This window comes from Tamandua tetradactyla, chromosome 8, assembly GCF_023851605.1.
Source record: "Tamandua tetradactyla isolate mTamTet1 chromosome 8, mTamTet1.pri, whole genome shotgun sequence".
Classification (NCBI taxonomy): Eukaryota; Metazoa; Chordata; class Mammalia; order Pilosa; family Myrmecophagidae; genus Tamandua; species Tamandua tetradactyla.
Genome location: NC_135334.1, coordinates 111,888,038 through 111,911,217, shown reverse-complemented (window position 1 = coordinate 111,911,217; position 23,180 = coordinate 111,888,038). Strand labels below are relative to the sequence as shown.

The 23,180-nt window shown below is 44.7% G+C and overlaps 1 protein-coding gene across 4 annotated transcripts in view; it reads left to right on the top strand.

The window, feature by feature from the left end:
- The window catches only part of PAMR1 (peptidase domain containing associated with muscle regeneration 1), a 197,865-nt gene that overhangs the window by 103,141 nt on the left and 71,544 nt on the right, over positions 1-23,180 (top strand). The window contains exon 1 of one of the 4 annotated variants that reach the window (XM_077114415.1): positions 4,965-5,305. The exons of 2 other annotated variants lie outside the window; for them this stretch is intronic. In XM_077114415.1, the coding sequence (XP_076970530.1) occupies positions 5,233-5,305 (73 nt within the window). In that variant the 5' untranslated portion in view covers positions 4,965-5,232. Of the gene's footprint in view, positions 1-4,964; positions 5,306-9,203; positions 11,329-23,180 lie in introns of those variants that run through there. One more of the 4 variants, XM_077114418.1, reaches the window with a different exon arrangement.

The window sequence follows — 23,180 nt, the reverse complement described above, 5'->3', positions numbered from 1 at the left end:
ATCAATGCCCCTTTGTTCCACTGCACCCAGTTGCCTTCTCTTGCAGCTATTTTACTTTGCATTTGCTTCTGACCCTCCAGCCAAAATGGTTCAACTGCCTATAACTCTTGAGCTAGCCACTTGGTAGTAAACTTTTATGCCGGTGTTCTTTGCAAAGCTTTACAGTTTCATTGCATAGCAGACGTATTTTTTAAAAAAATTGATGTGTGTAAATATACATATGGAAGTCAAAATCAGGTTTCTCCAAGTGATTCAGAAGCACGTTGAGTACGAAGGAGAGAAGCTTGTGCGCCTTCCACAGTTTTTATGAACAATGACATAGCGCAGGAAGAATGCGGTCCAGAAAGAGCCCCAGATGCACCTACCCCCTTGCCTGGCTCCCAGTGGGAAGGGAATGAAGCTGAGCCAGACCTGAAGGTAAAACATCATTGCTTGTGGTGTAGGTGAACAGCCGGGATTCATTAGGACTGGATACTTCCACGGAGGGGCCAGTTATAGCAAACTCCGGTGGCAGGGCCTTTTGTCTTTTCTACGATCCTGCCCTTCTCCCTGTCTGGTTCTGCTTGACTTGAACTTTGTGCTTCGTACAGCTGATGAAAGCCAAATTTATTTACCAGAAGCCTGCGATGCCCCTCTCACATTTGGAGACCAGATCCACCCTGCCTCTCTCCTCAGGATTTCCCTGTATGTGGTTGCTGCACAGCTTCTGATCTGCAGAAGTCACAATTTGGAGATTAGAGAGTTGTTGGCATTCCAGAAGAAAGGCTTCTGGTTTCTTCCTCCTGTGTACTCACATGCAAGCTGCCTCCCTGTTGGCACTGCAAAAGGTACAGGTTTTGTTAGCGTCTCCTCCTTTCATGTGAAAATTAGTGGGTGCTGTGACTCGTAATTAAATGGGTGGCCCCACTCCATCTACTACAAGCAATTGTTGATTTCTGAGTGCTGATGGTTCTTCATTCCAGGTATCTTTCCTTACTTTCCAGCATGCCACGGTGCCTTTTTTATGCACTGCCTTTCTTGTGATTTATTCCTCCCAGGACTGGGAGAGGGAGATAATCAAAATAAAAGCAGCTAGCTTTGCTGAGTGCTTACTTTATTTTAGATGCTTTTCTGAGCTCCTTACTCCTACCCTCTGGGAGCAAGTACCAAGACTCTTCCCATCTAACAGGTGAGGAGAGCAAGACCATCACTGGGATGAAGTAAGCTGCCGGACACACACAGGTCAAACCGGACTCAACGCTACGTAGGATGAGTCACAGCAGCTACTCCGACCGCAGGAAGAGAACAAACCATGTATTGGGGGGAGACTTCTAAATGCCCAGTGTGCAGCTTATAGCCTAGGCTCAACAATCGTATATACAAAACCACTTTGACCAAATGCAATAAATGTTTGGTCATATTTTCAATTTCAAACGCTAAAGATTAGTGATTCTAAAAAAGTGGGGAGTTTGAGAATTTTTAAAAGGCTATTTTCACTCCAAAAAATGTAATCAAAATGTTGCATATAATTTTGATAGGTTCAAAGGCCCTCTAAAACCCCCCTCCTAACAGTGAGCTTTGCTTCTCTTATTGAAGGGGCCTGGAAGCAGAGGCCTACCCTTTTGTTCCTGGAATCCCCACAGAGTAAAATTGATCCCTGTAGGTTTGTTGTCATGAATTTGGGTTTGAAGAGACTCTGGAATGGAACTCTTAAAAAGATGCTTTACAGGGCAGGCGATGGTGGCGCAGTGGCAGAGTTCTTCCTGCCATGCCAGAGACCCAGGTTTGATTCCTGGTGCCTGCCCATGGAGAAAAAAAAAAAAACCGGTTTAAGAATCCCTGATTTACATGATGATGAATATGCAACTATTTGATGATATTGTGAATTACTGACTATATATGTAGAAAGGAATGATCAAAATAGGAATGTTTGCATTTGTTAGGTGTTTTTTGGTATTTAAAAAAATAATTAAAAAAAAAAAAAAGAATCCTTGATTCACAGCAACACTAAAGTCCACCAATTTGAAAAATTGAGTTGACCATAATGGGAAGACAGGAAACTAAATGTGACTCAAAATTTTCATAGAGTGTGTGGCCTCAGGTCAGGTACTGGTCTTCTCGGCATCACAATCATATGACATAAACCCTCTGCCAAGGTTTATTGTGAAGCTCAACAAAATAATAGCTGATCATTGCTTTGAGTCCTCCTGAGAAACCTGGCCCACTCTTTTGTGGAGCATCCTTTTTTTTTTTTCTCCATGGGCAGGCACCAGGAATCAAACCTGGGTCTCTGGCATGGCAGGAAGAACTCTGCCACTGTGCCACCATCGCCTGCCCTGTAAAGCATCTTTTTAAGAGTTCCATTCCAGAGTCTCTTCAAACCCAAATTCATGACAACAAACATACAGGGATCAATTTTACTCTGTGGGGATTCCAGGAACAAAAGGGTGGGCCTCTGCTTCCAGGCCCCTTCAATAAGAGAAGCAAAGCTCACTTATTGAACTTTGCTTCTCTTTGCTTACTTATTTGCTTCCCCTACAATAAGAGAAGCAAAGCCCTGGCATTAGAGATCTCTTTTAGGAGGCAGGGACCCCTCCCTGGCTAGGGGTACAATTGCTGTAGGTTTGAGGCTGCTGTGAGGCTGGGTAGTGGTGGGAGAGAAGGAACAAGGAAGTGGTACAGCCTGCTGGTGCTAGAAAGACATGCCAGAGAGATTCAAATACCCACGATTATTTGGAAAAGAATTCACCTCCTCCCCCGCTCAATGCTAAAGGATGATGGCTGGTGGGTCAGCAACAAGGTCCACCTCCCCCCTTCCAACCCCTGCCCCCATCTGTTAGATATGCTGCCCTTTGGTTTCCTTCTCCCCTGGATAGGGTAGTTGAGGGAGAGGAAGAGGACCCATACCATGTGATTGCTTGCAGTCAAGTCTTGGGGCAGAGAATACTGATAATGATGAATTTTTATTGAGCATTTAGTATGTGCCAGGCACTGTGCTATGGACCTGAAGTGTAAAATCTCATTAAATTCTCCCAACAGTCCACAAATTAGGTTTGACTATTATTTCCATTCTATACATGAGAAAACTGAGATTCAGAGAGGTTAAACTTGCCTAAGTTAACATACTGCCAGACAGCATGAATCAAGGATTTGAACACAAGTCTCTGACTACTGAGTTCTTGCTTTCGGCCACTTGACTGCCATGGCCCTACAGGCAAGGCAAGGGTCTAGAAATTTCTCCTGCAGTGGAGTACGTGTGTGAGAATGCCTGCCCATCCAGGCTGTCCCCAGTGGAAGACTACCTTCGTCAAGTTTCTCCCATCATCTTCCCCACCTACTTCTACCACCTACTCCTGACTCCAGGACGTCATCAACAGTCCCATTTGTTCTCTCTGCAGCAGCCCCAGCCACCTCCATCCCTCAGCCTGGATGCCACAGTGATGTGTCTTTTCAGGACTCTGCTTTGGACCCAGCACCCTCTTCTCCTAAACCATGAGAGGTCTCTCCATCAGTTACAGAATAAAATCTGAGCTCCTTGAGTTGACTTTCAAGTTTGCCACACTCTTATACTTTTCCTGTCCTCTGCCCGTCTCCAAAGTAGTGTGTATTGTTCACCTTCTTTTGTTCTGATATGTATGTATATATCAGATATGTGTATATAAATATCGCATATATATCAAAACTGTTCAAAATGAATTTTAGTGTTATATATATATTGCCATGGATCTTTTGGTAAAAATATAATGATAAATTATGATATAAACTTAATACAAATACTCACTATTCCCCAATGGCACTGGCCCACTCCCCTCTATGGATTAGAGATCGTTCCTCTCTCCCAGGCCACAGGATCGGCCTTCCTGGCTCTGGGAAACCTCCTAACTCTGTTTGGTTCTTAACCTGACAATCCAGGCTGGGACCAGGCATGGCAGAAGTGCTAGAGCTGGCTGTGAGCCCTGGTCTGCCACTTCCAGCCAAGTGATTTTGAGCAAGTCACTTAATCGCTGAGCTTTGGTTACTGCATTTTAATAGGTGGACAGTACCACCTATCATACGCCATGACTGTAACGGTTAAATAAAATTCCGTAATTAACATTTATTTAGCATCCTGAAGAAGTTAGGACTGAAGGCTCTGGACCCCAGCTGCCTGTGTTCCAACTCGAGCTCGGCTACTCACTGCGTGACGTCGGGCGAGTTACTGAGTGCTCAGTGACTCAGTTTCCTTAACTGTAAGATGGAGATGATAGGTTTATTGAGCGGGATAAATTAATATTTGGAAGTGCCTACAAGCCTGGCACAGAGAAAGTGATTTTTTTTTTTTAAAAAAGTCAGCTATTGTCTTGAAACTGGATAGTTTCTAGCACTTATTGGGCATTGGACAAACTCCCGCTTCACAGTGACATTTGCTGTCTCTGGACCCAGACGGGATTCCTTACAGCTTCTGCCTCTGAGCCTAAGCCCCTGCCTGGCAGGTAGAAGGCACCCAGGAGTCACAGGGGCGGCCAAGTCACCATCCTGGACCAGCAGGAATATGAGAAATTTTCCAGCAACTTAGAGTCGAAGAGGATAAAGTTTCCAAATTTGTGATTTCCTGAAGCAAACATAGAGGGAATGGACAGCTAGAGGGTAGAGGTGCAGTGTTGGGTGGGGAGGAGGGGTTGGTTCTCTTTGTCTTCCCCCCAGCCCCCTTCACCCCCATCCCTTCACTACGCTTTTAATTAGGCTTGATGTGTGCAGTCTCGCAGGCACAAGGGGCTCCCACCCCAAGCTCCTGCGGCTGAGAAGGGGAGGGGCAGGGGCGGCTGGGGAGAGGGAAAGGGGCTGCTTCAGGCCTCACCTGAGCTGCCCCATTTGCCTCTGCTCTCTTATAGGGTGCCATCAGCCACCTCCCCTTCCCGCCCTGGCCCCCACCCTCTCTCCCTTCAACCGGGCAAAGAGAGCCCAGTCTGATCTGGGCTAACCTCCGTGCCTGCCGCAGCTTCCCTTCCAGCCACAGCGCCCCCGCCGCCCCCGCGCGGCCCTACCTCCCGGGCCCAGCAAGGGTTAAGGCAGCGGAGAGGAGAGGTTTGGGCTGACGTCGCAGAGGCTGAAGGTGGTTCCCCACCGATGAGGATGGGAGAGCTGGCGAGCTGAAACCCGAGCTCCAGCTCAGCTGGGACTTGGGGAGGTCCCAGTAAGCAGCTTGCCCGCCTGCCTCCCCCAGTCCCTCCTCTCCCTCCCCAGAAGTCACTCCGGGCACTGGACGCGGGAAAGATGGAGCTGGGCTGGTGGACACAGTTGGGGCTCACTTTCCTGCAGCTCTTTCTCATCTCCTCCTTGCCAAGAGGTACTGTGAGTAGCGTTGAGGAGCCCCCAGGAAGCGCACTTTCCGGCTGGAGGCTGATAGGGGGCACAAGTGTGCTTGGAGGTGGGGTGGCAGCGGCTGGTGGCGGTGGAGCTTCTTTCAGTGATAATCTTGGGGCCTTGGGGGCTGGTGCTGGGGCATCTGTTGCCCTCCCTGAGAGTGGGACAGGATTTTGTCACAAATTCCAACTTGTGGGACTAAAGTGCCTTAGGAAAGAGTACCAGTTCCTGTTTTATTTGCTTTTATTTAATTTAAATTTTTTTTTTTTTTTGCTTATTCTTTAAGCGCAAAATTAGCGCTGGGAATCAATGCAGAGTGAGTTCTTGGCTCTGATTTGCAAAAGCTAAGATTTCCCTGGAAAGAGCTGCCTCAGAGGTGAGCAAGGAAAGAAGAAAGGGAAGGAAAGGAGCAAATAAAGAGCAGGGCTCGCAGCAAGCCAAACCAGCGCTTGCTTGGGTGTTCCTCCTGGCGGCCCTTGCTTGGATCTTACTGGCGACCCTCTAGACCAGACCCCAGCGCGGGCGGTTTCCCCACCCAGCTTATCCATGCTTCCGGCTAGATAAGTATGAGAAAGATGAAGAAAAGGGCGAGGTTAAAAGTGCATGTTGTTTCTGGGAGTGCACAGTGCTTGTTTTGAAAGAGCCGTGGCTTTTGTGTATTTCATATGTCATTATCTGAACCACAAACCCCGTGCCAGTGGGCTCTTGGGGCAGATGACGCTGGGATGTGACACGTAGCTCCTGGGAGCCTTTGACCCAGCTAAGGGCAGAAGTGAGGGAATGGAGCTTTGTCTTATAATTGCTTACCGGCATGCAGGGAAGAGGGGACTTCTTGGTAGCCGCTGTCCTTATATGCCCCGGGGGTGAGGCTGCAGGAGGTGAAATGAGCCCTCAAGAGGTGAGGGCAGGCTGAACTGCGCTGACTTGACATAACAGAGCAGCTGTTTTAGGAGCAGGATACCTATGGGTGTTTAGTCCTCCTTCTGGCTGGTTACCTGTCACCTGAGCTCTACCTGAGAGGTGATGCTTCACTGAGACAGGACAGGTGGGGTGGTGAGAATGCTAAACACTATACCCTGTTGTCTAGAAGAGGAATGAAGCCATGATGCACACGCCTTCATGATAACCTAAGAGCCGAGATCTACGTGAGCTACCCATTTTTGTCAGTAGTTTCTGTCTACCTGTGGCCTGCCTGCCCTGGGGTGGACACTTCCTTTGTGGTTTCCTAGCAGGATGGCAAGAGTCTCTTCCCTTTGAATTTTGCCTCAGCGGCAACTGGACAGCCCAGCGACATTAATAAAGGAAGAAGGAGCCCACGCGGGGCCTGATCTTCCGTAAAGCAAAGTACCTGCCTCCTCCCTGTCCCATCTCTGCCTTCTGGAACCAAACTTCCAGGGGCTGGGTGGCCTTAGCCCAGCTCCAAAGCACCCTGGGTTCTTCCCAAAGCACCAGTGCTCATGGACTCATTTCCTCACGGTGGCATCCACGACACCCTGCTTTGCTTTTATAATGTGGTAGGTGAGATGGCTCAAACTCATAAAAGTTGAAAAACAAAGCTCGACAGCCCCTGTCTACTAACCCAGGAGCTGAGAAACCCATTTGTTCCTGCCCTGAGAACTGCTTTTACCTTTTGCTGTGGAAGAGCTTCAGGGAGGGTGTTTTTTCGGCAGCCGCAGCTGCTGACCGCACAAGAGAGGAACCTCATGTGTTCAGCAAGGGCATTCTGGTTGTTAAGTGTCCACATTTAGAAGGGAACACAGAGAAACAGAGGGGAGAAGGGAAATAATTCTTCAGATGGTGGGTAAGTCTACTCCCTGCTGGAATTCTGAATCTGGTCCTGTCTAGAAAAGCTTAAAAATGTATTTCCTGTTTAATTATTTTTTTTCCTTAAAAAAAAAAAGCATCGGGTGCGGTATAAATACCCACAGTGATGCAACGAGAGATTGTGGTTGCTCATTGTCATGTGACACATGTTTGTGGACAAGAACCCAAACATGAGGCCAAGTGATAACCCGACATAAACAGCATGTGAAGGGAGAAACCCAGCTCCACTGACCTCACCAAAGAGCAGTACCTCCGCCAGCGTGATTCTGCCGAAGAGGAAAACCTCATTTAAAATATGTGACTTTTGGGAATGAAACCACAATATGGATAACTTCTCAAGTGTTGCTTCCAATAGACATTAGCCTGTGGGGAATGGACATAAAGGCAACTGGGGAAGATAATTTGAAGCACAGATATTCCATGGGCAAGGAGCGGCCAACTGAGAAAGGCAACAGGGAAAGAAAGCAAGGGGGAAAGGAGTAGTAAGAGGAATTAGATGTTAGTTTTTATTGGGATGTGTTAGCGAATTCCAGGGAGAGAGCTTTGAGAGTTGGGCCTTCTTGGCAGGGGTGGATTTTTCCGGGGATCATGAAGAGGGTGTTCCCATAGCAGATACTCTGAGAGCATCTGGCTTCTTCCACAGCAAAATAATTCAATGGTGGGATCATGAATTTTGGAGCTGGAAGGGAATTGAGAGATCGTTTAGTCTTAGCCCTTCAATATCAAGGGATGATGAGATTAAAAAGCTAGGTGATTTTTATAAGTCTTTATGATATGCCCAGTTGTTGAGTTAAATATTTCACATGTGTTAATTCTCAGACCACCTCAATAAGGTAAGTGAATTATCACTCCTGTTTTACAGATGAGGTTCAGAAAGGCCCGTGACCTGTTCAAGGATATGTGGGCTGATGAGTGGAGCTTGGGATGAGCCTGGACTAATTCCTGAGTCTAGGCTCACTTGTTATGTGGCTGACTTAAACACTTACATCTAGCAGACTGATTTCTGATGCTGATGCACATCTAATCCTGGCATGGTTTAGGGACACACACGAAGGGGGAGAGAGCCCTGCTTGCCCCAGTTTTGGTGTCACTGTTGGCTCTGTCTTGTCTGGCTGTGGTAAAGAGGGAGGCAGTCTTGCTGAAGGTACTGCAAAGTGGCAACCTTATGGCCAAAAGGTTGCAATATTTAGTAGGACACAGTGCTTAAAAATGTTTTGAATCTAAATGCCTTTTGGGGAACTGTGTCCTCTCTATGGGTCTGACACCTCCATCTTTTCGACCCCCATGGTGATGTTACCTGCTAGCCCTATTGGCATTTGAGTTTTGGGTCTCCGGTTCCTGAGAAGGAGGAGGCAGGAAAGGAAAGTGAAAGGAAGGGGATGGAAGGCTAGAATGTGGATTGGGGAGTGGAGAAGGAATGCAAGTGAGTGAACTCCTAAGGATGGATCGACTGATGGAGTTATTGAAAGCAGGACCATCTAATATAGTTGAAGTTGTTCATTTTATGGAACATAATCTCACTTTTCTCTATGATGTCCAACTCTTTGGTAAAATGTTTTACTCTCAAGTGTGCCCTTGGAAGTGAACTTTTTGTGAAAACTGAGGAAGAGCCTGGGTTTTATGTCTGGATCAACAGATTGTAGAAAAAGACTGCACCTTCGGAGCCACGAACCCAGAGGCGGAGGTGACCTCTAGCTTGTAAATCCCTTGGAATTATGCTGAAGTCTTAGGGAGGACTTTGGAATGGCACTAGCATGGATCAGGGGTTTGACTTCATTTTATCTACATCTGGGTTACACTGGCTAGATAGAAATGGCCAAGACAATGAATCTGAACAGCTAAAGGCTGTCTTTAAATCAAAAGCTTATTTCAGTATGCCCCACTGGGGGTGACCAATTCTAATGTGTGAGCAGATATCTCTACCTGCTTCCCCTGAGACCAGCTCTAGAAGCTTCAATTGATTTGGGAGGTGTGCAAATTGGGAAAAGTGCCATTTCTATGATAGATGATGGAAGGTTATGTGGGAGGTCCTGGCATTCTCACTCAATGGATATTTGACCATCACAAGAGCTCAGCCTCCCTTCCCCACAACCTTGTTTTATTTTAAAGGGGAGGGAAATGGAGTGTTTACATTTTCCAGTTCCTGAATTCCAGAGTAGAAGAGGCCAGCTGGAACATTGAAGGCTACCAGATTGGTGGCAGAAAGTCTCTTAGATTCCAATCCTAGTCCATGTTTAAGGAATTCTGTTTGTCATTCATCACAAGTTCTGGGCCAAAGCGTTAAATTTATGGTGGAGAGAAAGAAGTAAAAAATGTAGGACAAACCAAACCTCATACTTGTGAATAAAACAACTCAAGAAAGGCAAGGACTTAGAGTTGACTGGAAACTTTCTGTTCTCTCAAGTAATGTGCCTTTCTACTATACCTTGCTCCTCTACTCCTTTACTTTTCTAGGTTGAAATTATCTGAGACAGATACGGAGCCCAGGTGGGCTGAGAGGCGAGTAGGTGGGGGAACCCATTCATTCTCGATGATGGGAACACCAGCAGTAGGAGCCTCCTAAGTCTGGCCACTCAAATAATTTATTGAGTTTGGGGGTATGCCAGGCACTCTTCTATATGCTCTACATATATTTATTTAATCTTCACAATAAACCTAGAGGCAAGTACTACTATTAGTATCCCCAGGTCGCCCATGAAAGATCTTGGGCAGACAGAGATTTGGTACTGTCCCAGGCCCCATTGCTGGATGTTTGCGTTTCGAACCCAGATAGTCTGACACCATAACACATAACTTGGAACACTACACAATGCTATCACAGTGAGCAGGAGGTCTAGCCATGCCCCACTGGCTGTATTTTGGATGAAAGTTAAAAGAAAGCTAAAAAGCGTTGGCCTGACCATAGTGTTAGTAAAGAAACATGATTATCTCAGACATTCCAGGTGCTCAGACAGTCCTGACCAAGGTCACCTTTGTGGAGGCTGAGTGGACAGGGGAGAAAGGGCAGGTCAGCATCAGCCCAAGTGGGACCATGTGGAACCCAAGAGGAGCCATCTCCCAGAGAAAACAGAGGTGCTAAGAAGACAAAAAACCCAGTTTCTGGGATAGCTGTCCATAGTATCATGCCATCTCATTCTGATTAGGTGTGGAAAGTGAGAACAACTTTGCCCCATGTCTCAACTTTTATAATCAAAATCATGCATCTGTTTGCAGAGGAACACAACTGAGGATGAGATGTATTTCAGGTCTGCCCTGACACCCTATGTCCCTGCTTCTTTATAGATTTATTTGTCAAGATCATCAAGGTATAAACTCTTAGGTCATTGGATGGAAGGGGCAGGTCTGGAAGGAATAGGGGAAGTATTTTTTTTCTTTTTTGACATAACACGATAGAGACCACAAAGGATGGAGAATTTTTCCCCTTGAATTAACACCAGAATGCGTTTTACTCAATTCATTTCGACCTTGAATGAGGATCTGCTGTCTACTGAAGACCAATGTCTGGGATTTTATCTCCAGTGACTAAGAGAAGCAACTCTCTTGACGGAGCAGCAAATGAAGAAACCTATTTCTGCCTCTGGAGCTGGAGAAAAGCCTTTCTTCCTGCAGTCTGCACATCTTTTCTTGCTGCCCTCTCTGAGGTTCTGGCTGTTGGAGAGAGCTGAGTTAGTGGTTTGGCAGCAAGTATTCGTGTAAGTAGAAGTCTGGTCAGTCTGTTGGGTGATTGGAAAACCAGGGCTGCTGCTGCCAGAACAGAGTGAGGAGCGCATTCAGGCAACCTTAGCTCATGGGGAGACACAGCAATTGTCCTCATAGGCCAAATTCATGGTTGATGAAAAAAAATTTCCAGCTGGCTTAATGGAAAAACCACCAGTTGGAAGGGGACATTGGCCCAGTTTGCTTTAAACCTATTGGATTATTAAAGAACTCCGAGGAGCTAAAGTGCAAAAGTTTTAAAAACCCAGGTCCAATTCTCTTTATTTATAGGATTCCTTTGAAGGTGATCAATTAATCCCTCATGTCATGGAATCATCCTTCAGGAGTCAACAGTAGTGGGGTCTCCAGTGGAGAACATCTGAGACCTCCTAGGACAAATCTGGCTGTAACATCTACTCCCTTATTTTCCAGTGTCCTTGGCTCACCTGGATGCAAGCAGAAGGGAAGACTTGACTTAGCTGCCTGGTAAAGACTCTTTGTTTCAGGTCTTCGTCTGGCTTCCTGCCTTCTGGTAGGGGGTGACTGCCTGCTTCCAAATGGGTGTTCAGCCCCCTCGTGTGCAGCCTGGCTCCCCTGGCCAACCTGCTGGGAGAACAGAACTGGTGAGCTTCTCAAGCCTTTATGGAAATGAGAAACAAGCTATAATAACCAAAAATGTTCAGCAATGGTGGGCCCTGTAGATTCCTCTTACTGTGCAATAGAGACTCCAGAAGTCACAGCAAGACACATTTCTAACATCAGTCTTTGCCACAGATAACCTTTGCCTTGGGAATTATATGACTCACCATGCCCATAGTCATGTATTCTTCCAGCAAACTGTTTCAAGCACCACCAGGTGCCAGGCATGACCCTAGGTGCTGAGGAGGTGATGATTAATAGGTCCTTTTCTTCAAGGTGTTTGCAATCCATGGAATTGATGATGAGATAAGTCTGCAGAATTGTGGAGATTATGTATAAAGCATAGTGTAGGGTCTGAAAAGTCCTGCAATAAAGAAAGCTGCTCTTAGTATTTTGCAAGGTTGCTTAACCAAAGAACTTTTTAAAAGCATTTTTTATTGTGAAATATGACATATATACAGAAAAGTGATAAAATTCAAAGTATAGTTTTACAAGTAGTTATAGAGCAAATTTCAAAGTACGGTATGGGTTACAGTCCTGTAATTTCAGGTATTTCCTTCTAGCTGTTCTAATGCACTAGAGACTGACAAGAAATACCAATATAGTGATTCAGTAGTCAAAATCATTTGTTCAATCCTATCTCTCTGTTACAACTCTTCCCTCCAGTTTGAACCTTCTCCCAATCTTCAGGGCTATTTAGGCGATGACCATTCTAACTTCTTCATGTTGAAAAGAGGTGTAGGGGGCTGCAACTAGTTGATATTTTTGGAGAGACTGGTGCCTCTGGGTTTCAGGGCTTATCTGACCTAGGACAATCCGGAGATTTTAAGTTTCTGAAAAATAAACTCAGTGAGTGAAATTTTGCCTCAGATAGAACCCTGGGAAAAGAAACGTTTTCTCATATAATATCTTATACCATCCTGTGGAATTAGTGTTCCATGGACGACAGTTTGGAAAACTATGATCTCTTGCCCGTAATGAATAAAACATTTAAGGATATCGCACCATTACAGAGGACAGGATAAGAAGGGAATTTGAAAGGCTGTAAAGCATGGGCTTCTCTCCAGTCCTTTGCTGAGGTACCGGCAGGAAATCTGACATCCTCGTCATGTCACATTTGCTGAGATGTTGAAAGAATCATGGAAATGATGACGTGTCCACGTTGCTGTGAGAGTAGTTACCAGCACCGGCCAGCATGGTCGACTGAGAAAACTCCTTTCCTGTATTCAAGTTGTTTAAAGTAATATGTTGGTATGAGATCTCTGGCAAACTGGGGCGCACATCTGATTGATGAGTGCCCATGGTGAGGCAGATCTGGGGAGTGCTAAGAGCTGTGACTTGGTTTCCTAACTAGAATGTATCCTAAGTGCCAGCCTAGCTGTCTCCTCTTTAAAAATAAGGAGAATGTTTGAGCTTCCTTCTCATCACTAGGGGTATTGAGTCCAAGGGCCATTCCTCATCAATTAATCACCCACTCTTCCCCTACTCCCACATACAAACACACCCGCACACCCACAAACAAACCTTCTCTCCAAACTCTTGGTATTTACCCTCATGTTTTCCACTTCTGGTATAGTTCAGTTACTGTGACCCTGATTTCACAACCTTGAAATGTTCTGGGCTCTTTGCACTGGGCCTGTACCCCTATAGAGACAGCTTGCAAGTTTGAGCTATTCATCAACCTTTTGTTTGCTGTTTCTGGGACCTGCTTTTTTCCTGTCTCTGCTAAATGTTCTTGTTGTCATGCACCACGGGATCTCCCTTGGCCCTGGCATTGCCTTTTCTCTCTGCCCAGACTTGTTCCAGAGTGGATGACTGCAGTGGCAAGGGGTGAGGAATAAAACCAACTGTTCCGTTAAAGGGCATCCTTCCTAGGAGGTTTGCAGCGACACATGGTCTTCTCAGTCAAGATTCAGCCTGTTCTAGTTTGCTAGCTGCCAGAATGCAACGCACCAGGGACAGATTGGCATTTAATAAAGGGGGATTTATTTTGTTAGTTCTTCAGAGGAAAGGCAGCTAACTTTCCACTGAGGTTCTTTCTTACACGGGAAGGCACAGGATGGTCTCTGCTGGTCTTCTCTCCAGGCCCCTGGGTTCCAACAACTTTCCCCAAGGTAACTTCTTTCTGCATCTCCAAAGGCCTGGGCTGAGCTGCGAGTGCTGAGATGAGGAATGCCAAGCTGCTTAGGCTGCGCTACATTGCAGCCTCTCATTTAAGCACCAGACAATTAAGTCAAACGTCCTTCATTGCAGCAGGCACGCTTCCTAGCTGACTGCAGATGTAAATCAGCAACAGATGAGGTTCACGTACCATTGGCTCATGTCCGTAGCAACAAAACTAGGTACGCTCACCTGGCCAAGTTGACAACTGAATCTAATTACCACACAGCCCCACTCACCCTATTTATGGGATTGATCTTTGATATAGACGTCTTGGTATGGATGTGTTCAAGTTTGCATATGAATGCACACAGGCGGAAAAAAGCACAGATGTGGATGGGTATATGTATGTTATTTATGTGTATAAATAGGAATGCATATGTGGTGGTGGTATAGAGTATTGTCATTTTGAAAATGGCCAGGTTTTGAATCCTGGCTCCATCATTTATGGTTATTTTTCTTGGGCAAGTTAACCCCTAAAATATAGCCATATCACCTCTCCATCTGTCCACAAAGGATAACAGTCATTCAAATGGTTGAATGAGAGGAGCCATTTTACATGCTTAATGTAGTACCTGGCAAAAATGAAGTGCCATAGAATCTTTTCCTTTCCTGCCTCCTTATGTTTTTCCTATTACTGCAAGTTTCACAAGGAATTGAGAAGGAGCTATACTGGGTGTTTTCATAAATAGGAGGCTGGAAGCTATGCGGGCCTCTTGAGGCTCACCTTATTTTATAAACCCATTCTATTCATTTGTGACTCTGTCAGAAAAAAAAACATCCTTAAAGCTGCACCACACACAAGCCTCTTGAGACTTGCTTTCTCTCCTTGGTTTTATCAGGCCCCGATCTTCCAGCCTTAGGACAAATCCCTTCCTCATGCCATTCCTTAATCTCCACATGTGAGTTAGGGCCGATGGCAGGTTCTTGCAGGACTGAGGAGACAGTGCCTTGCAGAGCAGATGGCGCTGGGTCAATGACTTTGCCTCCCAATACAGAGGACCCCTTCAAAGTCTGTGTGTGTAGTCTGAAGCTGAGCTCATGGCCGCATTGTGATTCAAGGGTGGAGCCAGCCATGAATCCTCAGTCAAAAAGAAGTTCTCCTTCATCTTGTTCTAGCTTGCAATGCCAGGGTAGGTAACTATAACAAGGGCTAGCCTGTCTGAAGCTGCTGCCAGCTCCCGGCTCAGGGAGCCATCGGACATACCATTACAAATGCATCACCCTCGCGCGATGTCCCTCCTCACCCAACACCTCTTGTTGAGCAGCTGCCTTTGGTGGAGGGGAAAATTCAGCTTCCTTCAATGAACCTGGTTGTGAAGACAGCAACACTCATTTTGGAAGCTTTTAGCAGAGAGGTGGGTGGTGACACAGCAAAACCCCCTGTAGTCCTGATGAGCTCTGATTCAGAAAGAATGTTTTGATGTATGGAAGATGGAGAGCAGGTGGGGTAGTGGAGTTCCTGGGTCTGGGGAAATCCAGATTGGATTTTTAGGGAGCAGCTTAAATTTCATTGTTTTCCATATAGCCATTCTAATACTTGAATTGATCTAATGCTTGCTGAGTTCTATTGCCAAGTACTTTGAGATGTATTATTAAATTATTTTTTTTCAGGAAACAATGCTGATAAAAATTAAGATTGATTTAGCTCATAATTTCCATGTTTGAAATAACCCAGAAGGAGCTGTCCTTTAGGATTTTCAGCACCATCGTTGTCAAGGATAATCCAAGATGCTAGAGTTTGGGTTTTGTTCCCTTTGACTAAGGATGTGGAATTTCTTTTTCTAAAGACAAGCAGCAGGAGGGTGAGGTATGTCTTGTTTCATGGTGTCTGAAGGGAGACCAGGAAATGTGGAGAAGAGAGACCAGGAAATATAGAAGCAAGGGGAAAGGAAAACCCAGATTGCTTGAAAATTCCATGTACGTGCGGGTCTCTGGAGGAGACGTTATTGCTCATTCCCTTTGCTTCCTTAGCCATTTGTGTCTTAGCCAAAGTTGTGATGGATTTTTGTCCTGCAGAGAATAATGGTAATCTATGACAAGTATGCATTTTTTTCCTTCCAAAGCCCGTTATGCCCATTGCCTTCTTCAGCTGCAATGATGCCAAGAATCCCATCCTTTTACTTCTATCCTCTTGAGGCTTAAGAGAAATGCTGTGACAGAATGTCTTGTCCAGAGCATAAAAGGGGGGTAGATTTCATGGACCCTGACCCAGAGAACAATTCAGAAGGTCAGAAGTCTCTTTCAAGACCAGTTGACAGTCAAGGTTATTATCCTTGATCTTTAGACAAGAGGGAAGGGAGAATAGCCATACATGGGATAGAGGAAGGGTGAATTTGGGGGTGGGGGGGAACACATTTCCTAAAAAGAGTGAGAGTAGCATAATATGGGGAAGAGATTCTCAAAGCCATAAGCTTGTTTGAAAGGCAGAGACTTGAGCTCCACCCCCAATATTCTGAGGGAATCGGTCTGGATTTGTGTTCAGGAATCAGGCTTTTTAATAAGCATCCCAGGTGGTTTTAGTAAAGAAGGTCTGGGGAGTGTGTAGTAGATGAGAAAAGTGGGTTTTTGATGCACTAGACTGAGTCCCAGCTCTGCTACTTACTATGTAATCCTGATCAAAGTGTTTAATCTTTTGGAGCCTCCATTTCCTCAAAATGTGTGATTATAATGACACTGTAAGGTCTAAATGAAATAACACATGAAAGCACTCAGACTCTACCTGGCTCATGAAAAGTTCTCAATGTTTGTTTTAATTTGTAAAAGCTGCAAGAATACAATATTCCAGAAACAAAATGGCTTTTAAAAAGGGGAATTATTAGGTTATGAAATGTCCAAACAATATACCAAAAACAGAATGGCTTTTAAAAAGGGGAATTTATTAAGTTACAAATTTACAGTTCTAAGGCTATGAAAATGTCCAAACTAAGGCATCCAGGGAAAGATATCTTGATTTAAGTAAGGTCGATGGGTCAGGAACACCTCTGTCAGCTGGAAAGGTACTTGCAATGTCTGCTAGCTTTTTCTTCTCATCTCATAAGACTTCCCTGGGGGCATTTTCTTTCTGCATGTCCAAAGTTTTCTGGCTGCATGGGCTGTGTTGGCCCTGAAGCTTTTTCCAAAATGGTTCCCTCTTAAAGAGCTCCAGTAAGCAACCCACCTTGAGTGGATGGAGACACATCTCCATGGAAACCATCTAATCAAAAGTCACCAGCCACAATTGGGTGGGCCACATCTCCATGGAAACAATAAAAAAGGTCCCACCCAGCAAAGTTGAATGAGGATTAAAGAATGTGGTTTTTCTGGAGTACACACCGGCTTCAAAATGGCACAATGTTTATTGTTTTGTTGCCTTTCAGAACTGTTGGTGATGCATCTGAGAGCCAGAACTACCAGTTGATTCAGTGCTCTGACTCTGGAGCCACAGAGCCCAGCTTTGAATTCTGTCTCTGTGTGATCTTGGGCAAGGCAGTTAACCTATCTGTACCTCAGTTTCCGCATCTGTAAAATGGGTGTATTAATTGTCCCTAGATTATGGGATTCTTATGGGCATTAAATAAATTAGTAGAGCTGAAGAACCCAGACCAGTGTCTGGCATACAGAAAATGCTGCAAAGGTGTTTGCCATTAGTGTTATGTGAGATAGATTTTTAATCAACCTTTTGCAGTGATTTCAAATTATAGCAATGTCTCCCCTTAGCTTTCCTTTGGAGTCGCTATTAGAAGCAGAGCCCTGACCTGGATGCACTATTGATATGACCCAGAGCATATACACTAGTCCACTTTCATTAGCGCTTTTATTTCTCATCACAATCATGAAGAATACTATTATTATCCACGCATCACAGATGAGAAAACAGACCACCTAGTAACTGATGGAGGAAGGATTCAATTTTGGGCAGTCTGATTCCCAAGTCCATACACATCACCAATGCTGCACCCCCCTTTTTTTTTTTAAATGTAATTGTACCTTTTTTAAAAAAATTTTTAAAACTGTGAAATATAGTGTATATACAAAAAGGCAATACATTTCTAAGTACATTTTAACAAGTAATTATAGAACAGATTTTAAAATTCGGTATGGACTACTGTTCCACAATATTTCATTTTTTTCCTTAACTGCTCCAAGACATTGGAGACCAAAAGAAATATCAATATATTGATTCAGCAATCATATTCATTTGTTAAATCCTATCTTCTGTGTTATACTCTTCCCTCTCTTTTATTCTTTTTTTTTGTGTGTGTGAAAAATAACATATATCTACAAAAAAGCAATAAATTTCAAAGTACATCACAACAATTAGTTATAGAACAGATTTCAGAGTTTGGTATGGATTACGATTCCACAATTTTAGGTTTTTATTTCTAGCTGCTCTAAGGTACTGAGACTAAAAGAAATATCAATATAATGATTCAGCCATCATACTCATTTGTTAAACCTGACCTTCTCTGTATAACTCCACCATCACCTTTGATCTTTCTTCCACTCTTCAGAGGCATTTGGGCTATGCCAATTCTAACTTTTTCATATTGAAAGGGGCTGCCGATAATATGGGATAGGGGGATGGAACTAGCTGATATTCTGGAAAGGCTGGCCTCTCTGTATTTCAGGACTTATCTGGTCCAGGGCCCCATCTGGATATTGTAGGTTTCTGGAAAGGTACCCGAGTGCATGGAACCTTTGTAGAATCTTAGGTGTTCTTTAGGATTCGCAGGAATGGTTTTGGTTGCACCCCTCTTCTTAATCTGCAAAGTTGGAAATATGAATTCTCAAGAGTCAAGAATCATGTTTGCAAAGAACAAGAAGCTAAGTTCACATCTTTCTTCTTTCACCTAAAAGCTGAGTGACCTGGGGCAGTTTATTACCTTCTCTGTTCCTCAGTCTCCTCATAAGATAAATGTAAAACGTAATTACCTACTTTGAAGGGTGATTATGAGGATTAAATGAGCTGGGATTGTTCCAAGGGTTTAGGGAGTAGAGAATTAATGAAAAGTCACAGTGTAGTCAGAATGCTTAATAAAGAATGAGGAGAGAAAGAAATGGACAGATTGATTTTTGTTCCCCTATGTCCCCTGCCCCCTCACCCCAAATATAAATGATCCTAAAAGCCAGGTTCCCAGAGAGGTCACTGAACGTTTTCTTACTCCTGTTACCCAAAGGAGTTGATGAAATCCTTGGCGCTCTAGCTATCAACCTCTCCTTTAACAAGACGAGCTGTGAGAAGGGCAAGACAGAGGTGACTGAGGTTAGGGACCCAGCCAGGCTGTGGCTGAGGGTCGCTTGGTGACAGGCTGGCTCTCAAAAGCTCAGGGCAAGAGGTGGCGTCACCAAGGGCCCCTGGTGAGCATTCCATCTCCCACGAGTCACGGTCTCCTCATCCCTGCTGGGCTTTGCCTGCCTGTCATCGTCCCCCTGGCGCCAGCAGCCAGACCTTCCAGCTGCAGGGGTGTGAGTGCTGGTTAGATGTCAATACGGGGAGCTCCCATGGCGTGGAGGAGGCGGGGGCGGTGGGGGGCAGGAGTGGGTGGGGATGAGTGAGGTGTCCAAGCTTCCTCATCATAGATCTCTCTGATTCAGATGTCTGTTTTCCTCCCTCGGTCTCAGAAGGTTTATGAAATGGCAAGACAGTAAAAACAGAACTGAACTAAACGAAAACTCAGTAGAAATTTGAATTCCATGTGGTTCGATGGGAAAGCTCTAAGACTCCTGGAGGCTGGTTCTAACACCTGGGTGGAGCGGACACAGAATCAAAGGGCCTTTCTTTGCCACCTCCTGGGGTGGTCTCAGCCCGGGCCTTTAGTCTGGGAGCTGAGCTTTCATCAGGTGTGGAACAGGCTGACCTTTGTTTTTCATGGAGTGTCCTCAGATCCTTTCAGATCCACCTGGACAGCCATAATGTCAGTATATGGCCTCAAAGTATAGGGTTGGAAACGGCGCTTTTGGAGACGCTGCTAAGGAGCTCCTCCTGCCATTCTTCAGAGTTCAGCCCCGCTGGGCCAGGGGTTAGGTCTGTCCGTCTGTCCGTGGTGGACGGGGATCAGTACCGCAGAGTCTTAAAGCAAGCTGGCAGGCTGGGGAGGGGAGGCTCTGCAAAATGATGATGATGCCGACGACAGGCACAACAACAGCCAACGTATTTTCGTTTGCTCATTCAGTCATTCATACATTAGTTCAACAAGAGTTTTTTTGCCTCTCAAAATTGGCAACATATTTTGTATGAGAAATTGCTTTATTTCTTTACTTACGTCATGGGCGTTTTCCCTTGACAAACACACGTGATTTTAAATTACTACATAATTATCTCTTGGGTTGAAGTGCCCCCCTGCTGTTTAATCAGGATGAGCAAATATTGAGAAAGTCGCAAAGATGGTGTGGATGAACCCTGAAGATGACATGTTGAGTAAAATAACACAGACACAAAGGACAGATATTGTGTAACTTCACAAATATGAAATAATCAGAATGGGGTCAGAGACTAGAATATAGTCTACCAGGGGCCAGCTTGGTGGTAGGGAATGAGGAGTTGATGTTTAAATTGTACAGAGTTTCTGTTTGACTTGATGAAAAAGTTTTGGCAAAGGATGGTGGTGAGGGTAGCACAACCTTGCGAATGTAATTAACAGCACTGACTTATCTATCTGGATATGACTAAAAGGGGAAATTTAAGGTTGCATATATGCTCCTAAGAGCAAAAAACGTAGGACTGTACAACACAAACAGTGAACCCTGTTGCAAACAATGGACTACAGTTAATAGTACAATTATTAAAATGTTCATGAATTGGAGCAAATGCACCACACTAATGCAAGATGTTCATAATAGGTTGCGCTTCATTTCCTCATTTTATTCCCTGGAAAGAAAGCCCTGACAGGATGAAACTAATCAAAGCTTTTATAAAACTGTACTTAAACATGGAAGGCAAAGCAAGGTTTCCTTGACTCAAGCAACAGACTTGTTTACTTCCTGCCTAGTTCTGGGATTCTGTGGGCCTCTATTTCCCCCAGAATTAATTCCTTAAAACAGTTTTTTTTGTCTTTTCTTTTTGAGTCAGTAGACAAAATCAGCTTTTCCCTCTTGAGCCTTTTTTCTCACTGGTAAAATTAGGAGTTGAACTAGATGACTTAAAAGTAAACGTATTACTCACCTCACGGGTCATTTTGAAATTAAAATACATAAAGGATATAGAAGCACCTTAGCTAAAGATATGCTACGGTGCTCCAGCATACTTATGAAAACATTCTGAAACTTCTACTGCTATGTCTCTAAATCGTATTTCTGGAAATAGCCCTCAGAGCCATACTGAAATTCCCCGAAATTTGAGCAGCTGAAGCCAAATAACCATGCGGCCTTTCTTCTTAAATGTAATTCTAGCAAATGGAGGGGAAAATCCAGAAGACTGCTTGTGTCTTTTAATCTCTTCAGTGGATCAACTTTAAATTTTTTTTTTTTTTTTTTTTTGCATGGGCAGGCATCGGAAATCGAACCCGGGTCCTCAGGCATGGCAGGCAAGCACTCTTACCTGCTGAGCCACCGTGGCCCACCCTAAATATTTCTCATAGGATGTTTCACTTATATATTTAATGTTTACATGTGTGTTTTGTAGGCATTTTCCTTTCTTGGCTCATACTGGGAGAGAATTAGGGGTGGTGGACTTGCCAGACCAAAGGGGAACAAATGATAAAAATCAGCCCCTCCACCCATCACCGCCATATTCCTGGGAAGTTGCCTTATCTTTGCGAAGTGCTCAACCCCCCTCAATCCTGTGAAGTCTGTAGATGTGGTGCTAATGTTCCTTCATGGCCATTCATTCATTCTCAAAGCATTCTAGATTTCCTTTATCACAGTTGGTGATGATATATTTGTGGGGTCCTTTGATTAATGTCTTATCCTCTACTAAACTGTGGGCTTCCTGAGGGCAGGGATGCTGTCCATTTTTCTCTCTGCTGTATCCCAGCACCCAGCCTCCTGCCTGGGACAGAGTCAACTCAATTTCAGTATTTTCATTCCGTAAATGAAAGAATGAATTCATCATTTCATCCACTCTCTGGGCACTATACTCAGTGGGGAAAGTGAGGCATAGAGTGGCTAAATGATTTGCTGTGGGTGAACCTTTCTTTTTAGGACACAGAGTCCTTGAAAAGGAGTGATTTGTCCTGATGGGAAGAATGTAAGTGGACTTCCTCTGGGATCGTTCCCTCTGCCCAAGGTGGTAGAGCACTCTGGTCTATGATTCTGTGAAACCATGGTACCACCTTACCTATAAAGTTAGTATAATGAGTGATGGAGGGCAGAGGTGGGCTTGCTCACTGAGGCAAAGAGTAATGCCAAGAAAGTTTTTTTTAGGGAATTAATTCCGGGGTAAAGGGGAAGTCCCAGAATTCCAGGGCTGGGCCGAGGTGGACAAACTTGCTTCCTAGGGGTAAGAAAGCTTTGCAAGCTACTGGAGTCGAGGACATCTTAGCTGGCCTTTAAGTACAAAGTCTTATAAAAACTGCAAATGAGTTTCCTCTTGTCAGGGCTCCCCAGGGATTATTAGTATTAGTGAATTCTTAGAAAACCTAGAAGGATATAGTACTTGCCCCGGGGTGACTACAGGGAAGGTGTGAGATGAGGATGCTCTGCCTCAAAGGCATATTTGCTGTTCAGAGAGTGGGAGAGAACATGAGGCTGGAGGAAGTGGGGGCAGGAGTTGAGGAATATGGACCCATAGCAGATAACCTAGATGGACAGTCCCAGGCACTCTGCGAAGGGAGGGGACAGTTCCCAGCTCCAACCTCTGTCAATTAGGGGTGAAGCAGACCCACTGGATTGTAACATTTGGCTCCTGAAAGGAGGGTGGCTCTGGAGTTGAAGCTAGATTCATTCAACGGGTATTTGTGGAACCCGTCTTGTTTGCCAGGTCCTCTCCTAGGAGAAGTGAACAAGTTATGTGGGGTTCTACTAGCTTTTGGTCATTTAAGGGACACAGACAATAAACAAGCAAATGAAAACAGAGAATGTGGTTCTGAACTGTAATAAAGGCTATGCAAGGAAGTAAACGAGATGCTACAATAGAGATTATTGCTGATGGTGTGGCCGGAGGTATGTACTTCAGATGGAAAGGCCAGTGGAGACCTCTCTGAAGAGATATCATTTGCACTAAGACCTAAAGATTGAGACAAGCAGTGGGAAAAGCAAGTGTGAAGGCCCTGAGGTGGGTAAGAGTTGGGTGGTTTGAGAAACCCATAGAAGGTGGGAAGGAGTGGGCAAGAAAAGATTGGAGGGGTTGTCAGGGAGCAGAATCTCAAAGATCTTGTGGGCCGTGGCAGAATATTTGAGTTTTTTTCTCTGTGCAGTGGGAAGCTATTGGAACATTTTAACTAAGAAACTGATATGATCCAATAGACATTGTTCTTTTTTACAAGCTCCTTAAGAAATGTGGATGTTCTGTGTCATTGTTTTCTTTAAAGCTATTCAGTATTGGATTTGCTTATAATCCAGGCATAGTATTAAGTTTTTATGTACATAATCATAGCTAGATCTGGTCTTTTCAACAGGCT